Source organism: Galleria mellonella, unplaced genomic scaffold (genome assembly GCF_026898425.1).
Source record: "Galleria mellonella isolate WM207_F2 unplaced genomic scaffold, CSIRO_AGI_GalMel_v1 utg38, whole genome shotgun sequence".
Classification (NCBI taxonomy): domain Eukaryota; kingdom Metazoa; phylum Arthropoda; class Insecta; order Lepidoptera; family Pyralidae; genus Galleria; species Galleria mellonella.
This window is the reverse complement of record NW_026442090.1, coordinates 3,293,329-3,302,953: the sequence shown is the minus strand read 5'-3', so window position 1 is coordinate 3,302,953 and position 9,625 is coordinate 3,293,329. Positions and strand designations below refer to the sequence as shown.

Below are 9,625 nucleotides of genomic sequence, written 5' to 3'. Positions count from 1 at the left end.
TTTTGATTAAATATCGCAGTCCAAAGATACAATTACAAAAGGATTTTATAAAATATGTAGGGGTATTTACCCCCAATTTCGTATTATCATAACACGAAGTTATGGAAGATATTGAATATTTTTAAGTAGGTATAAGTAGAATCTTAAATCGAATTTACTTTTTTTTATGACACTAGAATTTTGAAACTGATCAGGTAGAATAGAAAGACATTACGAGTATTGGACAATGGACTATTAAATTTTAAATTAATGCAACTTTTTCAATTTTTCATAATTTTTTTTAGAAACTAAATAATAAGTCCCTGGTCACACCCTTTTTGCTTGGGGCTCGAGCTATTTTTGTTCATATGATTTATATATGTGAGATATTTCTGTATGTATTACGTATGATACATTTCTAAGTATGTATTACGTGTCAGATAAGAAGTCGACTTATGTACCTTAGAGTGTTTTTTGGAGAAATGAAACAAAAGAAATATAGTACAGAGTTTATTTTCATAATATTATATACTCAGATATAACAGCAAATTTCTTTCAAACATTCTATCACCATTCCAACAATATTTACACAGATTGGAAATCATTTTCATGTTGACTTCATTAAGGAAACATAAATATATCTAATAAGTATTCTCGCGTCCTTCAGTGGGGTCGATTCTGAGGCACTATTTCTCTAAACCTATCTGAACTAGGATTAATATGAACTATAAACCAATTGATTTAAGTCAAATTTAATATAATTTTAGTTTTTAACGATCCATAAAATAGAACCTTTGAAAAATTAAAATATTAACTTAGATAAGTTTAAAGAAATGGCGTCTCAGAATCGGTCCCATTGTCTAAACATAGGTATTATTTTAAGGTTCAGATATGTTGAAATTAATAACGAGTAATTATTAATTAAATTAGAGGAAATCTTAATTGATTGTATAAGTAAGTAGATATTATATAGGTGATTATCTCATTTAGATTTATTGGTGTGGTAGTAAACAGGCTTTCAGGGAAATCAGTGTAAATCTCGTAAGTGGCCACTCAAAGTGAAATATTAACTTTAAAAAACATTATATTTATATACGAGTATATTTCAGAAAAATTATAAAAATTTTAATTCACGGTCATTGAACTTATTGTTTGTTCCGTTATATCTAAATAAATTTGGATTTTTTCGTTAAAAATATAAAACCAACAATTTTTATTTTTATATTGTGTATCATTGGAATTTGAAATTGGAAAATGGTCACATTATGGGCTTCTTAAAAGATTTATTTTTTAATTTCATCTTTTTAACAGTTTTCTATGAGAATCAGTAATGTGAACATGTTGATATGAATTGCTGATATGTTAAATGTGCAAAATAGCGGAACAGTTCCTTGCTATATTTATTTCCACATTATTAAACTGTTGATTAGATGAATTGCCAATATAAATTAAGATTAAGATATATGTATTAAATTAAGATATATGTATTATAATACAGTGATCATTTTAAACACTTGGGATTTTATAGAAATTAAATAAAAAAAAACAAGCAATTTTATATTCGTACATTAATATGTGATTGAATTTAAAATTTACTTAATTATTTAGTTTTATTTAGTACTCATTTTACTTCAGAAGATTACAGTGACATCCCTATAAAACCTCATAAATAAATACCAATCATTTAGGGCTGTAATATACCATAACAATACCGTTGACAACACAAAAACGTTTCCAATATCGTCCTGGTCCACACACACCCTCATCGAGTCCTTTTATACTAACTACGTAGTTATTCATTATACAAAACTTAAATCGTGCCATTAAATGGCTACTGCAATATTACAGTTTCTATTACGTTTTTACAATATAATTTATTATATTTATGTGATAATATATTTTCTCTTTTGTAATAAATGTACGTCCCGGTAATATAATTTCGTCGTTTCATTTGAGTTTACAAGCTTTAAATGATAAGACGGAAATTATTTTTAAAAATTCAATTTGTTCATATTTGAGATAATTATTTATATTTCATTCGAAGCACCTTATTATATACTTAATATAAATTAGTTTGAATAATGTTGTTACGAAGAGTAGGTATGTATACAAGGATTTTAATTTTTTATTACATAATACCATTAATAAAATAAATAACGTGCGCGTATACCTACCAGTTACACAAGTTTCATTGCGGTATACGTATCACATAACATAGTTTTAGATTAAAATATGACTTAAAATATTATAAATAATTATAACCGTAACATTAATATGGCAACAAAATACAATTATTAGCTAAGCACCTAAACCAGTAGGATTTCAGGTATTTACAGTAATTTCTGTACAGTCAATCCTTATATTACCGTTATCACTCGTGTCTAATCGTTATACTTTTTCACTTAATAAAATTATTGCCAATCAGCTATTATTTAACAACATTAGAGTTTCTTCAAATTATATTATTATTATGACGATACATTTGAGGATTCACATCCAAAACTTTTAAATGCAAAAGTATTGTAAAGCTTCAATTATAATTTAAATATTTTAATGCTACTATAAAATACCAAGATTATTTACAAAATGAAGACAATACGATATGCACTGTACATTTATTGCAGACTTTGTCAATATACTTTTTAAATGCACGATTGCGGTCTGCATTGCGAGATTCTAATATATCATTCTATGTTCGGGGACTAGCTATACAGCGTGCTACAAGTCCATACTAGGCCGCCAAACTAAGATCCCGTACGGGATCGTGTCTTTTAATTCAGACTAAGTTCTACTTGTAGTCACACTTCACACACGCTTTACTTTCCACTCATAACTTCACAATGATATGGGTATTCGTAAAGGTCTCACTGGTTTTGTGTCGAGTGAGGAGAGTCTTGTCACAGGGACTCTAGGTGGGGATTTAGGTGAGGCAGTGGCTGAGGCCAGCGAGCACGGCCACGCTGAAAACTGCGGGGAGGATCGGCCGCGATATGGTCGCCGCTCCAGTCTCCGGTGCCGTGGTATAAGGCGTCTCTATGCCTTCATACGCTCTGTTTCCTGTTTATAAATAAAAAAAAAATTATATAAGAAAAAAATATAGATAGACTTTTAGTAAATAATTATACATCCTAACTAATAGTATAAAAATCAAATAGATTTTTTGTGTATGTATAAAGGATGAAATTAAAATATGGTATTAATATAGCAATTATCTGTCCACTGCTGTACATAAGCCTCTCCCGGTGCTGTTTATATGTATAAACTACGGTTATCTCTTTCGATAAATTAAGCCGTCGATTTGTTTGCTATTCTTGGTAATGGAATGATTATATATATGATAAACTTACTTGTTTCATGCATCCCTGAGCCCTCATCTCCAGAACCCTCGGTATCGTAAGAAGCGTCGTCATCGTAACTGCGATAACTTCCAGAACCTTCCTCGCTGGCTTCGTCGCCCAGCATGAACACATCCGCGGCATTTGCGTCACTCCCAATTGTCGTCCTTACCAGCAACTGTTGTAAGATTATTACCATAATAATTAATTCCTATGAACGTTATACAACTATAACTATAACGTTAACAGAACAAATTTATATACATCTAGTACTTATTTGTTCCTATATAAGAGTTAGACAGATAAATACTGGCTGGAATGTCTTTATAGAGCTTTTTATAAATATAAATAAGAGTAGAGATTGTTATTTGGTGATTATAAGTTACATTACCTGTCTTGCCTGCTGCAGTTTATCGCCGAGAGCAGCCACCCTCGTGTCCCGCGGGATGCTCAAAAGTTCTGGGTTGTATTTTTGATGGCTTAGAGACGCCGATGGCACCAATGGTTTCGTGTAACTAAACAAAAGGACAATGAGCTTAATCAAATATATTTTTTTAGTAATAAAAAAGTAGAGAATAAAAAAATATATAGCAAAATATGGATAAGCTGTATACTTTGTGGTCTATGCGTCCTTATGAAAAATGTTAAAAAATGTAAGATTTTGAATTAAAAAAGAACAATTCCCATCATGTGAAAATTAATATGGAGACTATAGATATATACCTTATTATCAATCACTTACAAAAATACCTAAATAGATACCACGTTTAAACTGACCTCAAAAAGAAGGAAGTTCCCAGTTTGATTGTATTTTTTAATGTTTGTTACCTCATAACTCCGTCAATTATAAACCGATTAGGAAAATTCTTTGTTTATCTAAAAGGATATATTGTACTTACAGATTAGTCCCACAGAAATTTTATCATAACCGGTTTAGTAGCAGTAGTTTTTAAATAAAAATAACTAGTTTCACCACAATTGAAGACGGTTTTTCTTTGTGAAATACAATTTAATTATTGAACTAAATGTTTCTGGAAATACAGTAGTAAAAATTATTTTTTATAGTATTACAGAGACACTCACTCGCCAACTGACTTCCCGTTCCAACAATTATCGTCGCCATCTTGCGCGAAATCTAGCTCGTCACACAGATCATCTCCCAGACCAGTGAAGAGTTTCTTCTTTTCTGCCAAAGACGCAGCAAATTCTAATAGGATCGCATCAGGTGGGGGCGCGCGGAGAGCGTTCCGCCGCATTGCGCCAGGAGTCGACACTGGAGCCGTCAAACTCGAAGATTCCATCGTCATGGTCACACCACATTCTTTGTGTACCTGTTAACAATACACAAGTGTTTTAATATTTTTAAAGCTTTAAAATTCTCTATCTGATGTCTAACTGACATATTTATAGCATACGAAAATAGTATTTTTTGTTTTTGGAAACTAATGTAACAGTCTCATTATATTATCATTTTAGTCTTCTATTGTCCGCTGACTAAAGTAAGCCAGGAGTTATTTATTGTACATGTATGTTTCCTATAGACTGGAACGTTCCTAAGTCACCTATTTCAGATAGAAGTTGTTCCAGTTACTGAGTGAGCTTGTACAGGTGGCGAATCCTTTAAGTTTCACTTCAATTTACCAACTCTTTGGACTAGGTAAATTTATACTCTAGCTCTTCTTCGAAAATTGGCATTCCATATTTGAACACATTAAACTCTTTATAATTAACTGACTGACTTGAAGTATCTACATATAGCTTGAAGTATCTACATGTTGCTAACAAATGGTTAATTTTTATAAGTCATTTAACAGTTATTTATTTATTTTTATTAATTATAAGAAGATATTTTTTATGAAACGGTATAAGAAATACACCCTACTCTATATAGAGTATATTTTTTTTATTTATTTCGCACGAAAAATCGTAGGTAATATTTCATGAGTATGTTCTATAAATAGAATAGGAGATAAGGCGGCCGTCAAGTACAGCTCAAAAAGAGCCATCATGCATAGTGTAGATGAAGATAAATTACAAGCACCGCCGATGTTCATATCATTTGTCGGCTGCATCATCGCGCGGGTAGATCGGAATTTGCGCGGAAATAGCGGCGACCACTGGCGAACAAACCCAAACAGTAGTCCGATTGCGCACTAGACCAAAATTATACTTACGACCTAAATAACATTGTACGATTTAGCTACGTTTAATAATAAATCTATAAATACGTACAATATAATATACATTGCAGCGCAATTGTATTTTTAATCTGCAATAATTACGTTAAATAATAGTTTATTGATGGTATAAAGTTTATTTATTCTAGAAATTAATTCAACACGCAATAATATTTGTAGAATAAAGTTACTAAGTTGCTAAGAGAGTTAAATGCATGTATTAATGTATTTAATGATAATTCACTGATTAGTTTCCAGTGAAGCACGGCGAGCACTTCAGGTTGATCCTGGTATGTCCTGAGATAAGCAACGTAGTAAATTTTTTCTGTTAGCCAATTCCTAGCTCTATCGATTGAAATTTCTTTATGTATAATTTTACAAAATTTTTATTTTATCTATTTAAATTATGTACAGTTTCGTTTAAATAAAGAATGTTACGCCTAATAGGATGTGACGTCATAAGACGAATATCTCGGCCGTTAATTGTCCACTGCTGAACGTAAGCTTCCTCCGTAGACTACCTATAGACTAGAACAGTCCCGAGCTACCTGCATACACTGACTCCCTGCAATACTTTTGAGTTCAATGCTCCATCTAGTGGGTGGTTGACCTACATTGCATATACGGGGTCGCCACTCAAGATTTTTTTCCCTGACGTTCATGTAACCAGCCCATTACCACTACAGCTTACTTATCCTTCGAGCTATGTCGGTCACTTTGTTTTTTTTTTGTGGATAGTCTGCGGATAACGTATGTATGTTGATAATAAATACTTTTAAAATATTTAGTAACTTTTTGCGCACTATTGAACTACTGTTTGATCGTGTGTATGTGCGGAGATGGCATTCATGCTGCCGCCCGCCGTGTGAACGCCCGCAGCGACTTGCGACACACGCAAATAAACTATAGCAAGTTGGCTCAGTACTGAGCACTGCGACCGCCGCAAATAGTCACGTCGTTTTCGACATATTATACAGTGCAGCTATTCTTAAGACAAAATTCCATAACAAGCATTGCATGCGAGAATATCACTTGGGTAGGTGTACTTTTCTGTATTTTATAAAGTTTAACAAATAAGTAGATAGGTACTTATGGTTACTAGCTATATTAAGAAATAGGAGTTCGTTCGTTTGGAAGTTCTGAGTCTCTAAATGTTAACATCTATTTATTTTTACATTCAGCATCGTAAACAATCTCTCGCAGCGTCCACTTTCTTAAATCGTCTCTTGTTGGTACCGGTTTTCGGCAAAACTTCTTTACTTATTCATCAGATAACATACGGTCAATTTGATCATCAGAACTTATTATTTTGATAAATAATGATAAATTATAGGATAATCCTTATATAGATATGAAAATCTACTGTCCACATTATACATTACAATGAGATGTCAAATTTTTGTTTTTTATTTTTTGAATATGAATTGACTCTGTTCTGATTTGTTTGAAAATCTACTATTTACTTTAACTATTAATGTTGTCTTACAAATTGAGAATTTAGCGTAAGAGAAAAAGACAAAATAGTTAAAAAAATAGTTAAAAGCGGTTTTTTTTTATACAACTTAGAATGGCAAACAAGCTGACGGCCCGCCTGATGGAAAGTGGTAACCGTCGCCTATAGACATGAGCAGTATCATGGACATAACAGAGTATACTGTTTCGCCCATGATACCCCCCATGCGTTGCCATTTCTGAGGACTCAGGTGTTATTCCTCTGTACGTTTTTATACATTATTAACTAATATATACTTCAGGTATTTTAAAAAGTGAAATATTACCTAGTACGAGCATTGAGTGTAATATGAAGGAGGTATTATACCAAAACAAATTAATCATTGCAATCAGATCGGTATATTAGACCCATCTCAAGTAAAAGGCTTTATCTAACGTTTATCGGCTTGATCGAAGGATAACTACTGGGAATAAAGTATTTATATGGCTTCTAAAGGATCAAATGTTTCATGTGTCTATAGTGGGACATATAATACAGTAATTGAATATTAGTGTGTATATATTATTATTATTATTTCAGCCGTTAACTGTCCACTGCTGGACACGCTTGGTAGGCGGGTTGGCAACCGCAGTTAGGCTTTTAGTTTTTTAGATGTTTTAAGAGGGGCGCTGCTGCCCATCCCTCGCCAGTGTGTGTATAGTTTTAACAAAAATAGTATATCTATAGTACATAAAAGGTTCTTTAGATTAAAATAGAATTAACAAATTTGATTCGGACATATTTGACAAATGTATTTCATATCATTACATATACACAAAAAGTGTATTGATAACTTCTTCCTTTTCAAATGCAGTAATAAATTATACGAAGTAAAATTTCAAAAAATTATACACCTTTATGTAAATTACAATAATGTAACCCAAGGTTTATTTGATTATTAAATTTAATATAAAATATTAAGTTATCTTTCTATTTATCTACCAGTTCGACGCCGAAGCGACAGTCGATAATAATTTATATAAATCTAGCATTTTATTGATAAAATCTGGAACTTTCTTCGACAGTTTAGAGTTGTATGACAGGAGAGGCGGTAAAGAAACTAGATTTCAGCTCCCCGGAAACCGAAGGAAAAGTTTTATTGCGAAGCTGGCATCTACCGCGGTGTGACAGATAATATTGAGTTCAATTTCCTTCTAATGTTATGTACAAAACAAGAAAGTTGCATTTAATATTTTCCGTTACTGAACAACTATATTGTGTTTTTTGTTACAATGAAATTATAAAGTTATAACATTTGACAGTTGAACAAAGATTACTTCTAATTTCTTTCCCATGTTTCCTATAAGTATATATAGGTACAAGTATATTTACGATTATAATGGCTAGTTAGAGACATTTATCTATTGTTACCGTTGTGTTGAAAATAAAACTTAACATGCTCACATGACTGACTTTATTAAAACTTATTTTTTTATACCATGAAGGTGGACAAACAACCATATATCCCAGCTGATAGTAAACGATTGCTGTAGCCTATGGACGCCTGCAACACAAGAGGTGCACGTAACGTAGGGATCACGTGCGCGCTGCCCACCCTGAAGAAACCTTAATACCTATGTCCTTTTTGAAAAACCCCCTACTATAGTCTCTAGGGAAAACCTCGGCAGGGAATTCATTCGGCAGTTTGAGCATTATATCAGTATGGTATAAGACGAGTCTACCGCCGTTTCTTGGGTACGGTACCGAGAGTTAATCAGAAATTTAAATAACTTACGAAATTTTAAAATTGTGTACGATAAAAACTAATCCGTGCACAAACTATTAATAAGCGTTAATTGGTTCTTTATTCATTCGATGTACATACGTGCAAGTGATTAAATACAAAAAACAGTCTCAACATTAATATTGTAAATATTCATTAGCACTTTGAGTTTGCATGGCCGCAACCGGATCTTAGTGCCTGCGGTAACAAAAAAAAAGTAGAAAAAGTTGTCTGGGTTTATATTGAAAAGTATTGGTTTGCCGCGGGTGGGCAATTGTAATTACAGTGAAAGAAACCGGGATCATATATAAAGCGGCACTAAAGCGCTGCTGGCGATGGGGCACAATGCTCAGGATTATTAAGAAGTGGCAGTTGTAATTAAGGGAGTATTATTTCGCTAAATATTATGGAAATATTATTGTGGGGGAAAGAGACATTTGTGCGGATTTCTTTAATTAATTCTATGTATATTTTGTATCTTATAGCTAGTAACATATAAACATTACGTGGCACATAACACGTTAATGATAATTTACGGTAATGTTCGAAGCAGTAAAATAGATTTTAATGAAAAAAAAAACATATATAAATCCAACTAATATTATAAATATGAAAGCTTGTAAAGATACTTGTATATTTGTTATTCAATCACATTTAAACGGCTTATCGGATAGGTATATCGTTAACGCAGAGGTCACTTTATAGTTTGCGAGAAATACTAAAAAATAAACAGCCAGTATAATAATAATAATGTGATTTTTTTATACCACTGAGGTGGCAAACAAGCATACGGCCTACTTGATGGTAAGCGGTTACTGTAGCTTACGAACGCCTGCAATACCCGTAGCATTAAGCGCGCGTTGCTGACCTTGAAAAAACCTCTTTATCCCTTTTTTGAAGAACCCCATACTATAGTCTC

At 32.4% G+C, this 9,625-nt stretch overlaps 1 protein-coding gene across 1 annotated transcript in view; it reads right to left on the bottom strand.

Moving 5' to 3' along the window:
• Positions 1 to 476: 476 nt before the first annotated feature.
• LOC113522510 (division abnormally delayed protein) overlaps positions 477 to 9,625 on the bottom strand; it is a 138,468-nt gene continuing 129,319 nt past the window's right edge. The window contains exons 6-9 of the mRNA XM_026908213.3: positions 4,398 to 4,645; positions 3,706 to 3,829; positions 3,327 to 3,492; positions 477 to 3,036 (exon numbers count right to left, since the gene is read on the bottom strand). Coding sequence (XP_026764014.2) covers positions 2,900 to 3,036; positions 3,327 to 3,492; positions 3,706 to 3,829; positions 4,398 to 4,645 — 675 coding nt within the window. The 3' untranslated portion in view covers positions 477 to 2,899. The remainder of the gene's footprint in view (positions 3,037 to 3,326; positions 3,493 to 3,705; positions 3,830 to 4,397; positions 4,646 to 9,625) is intronic.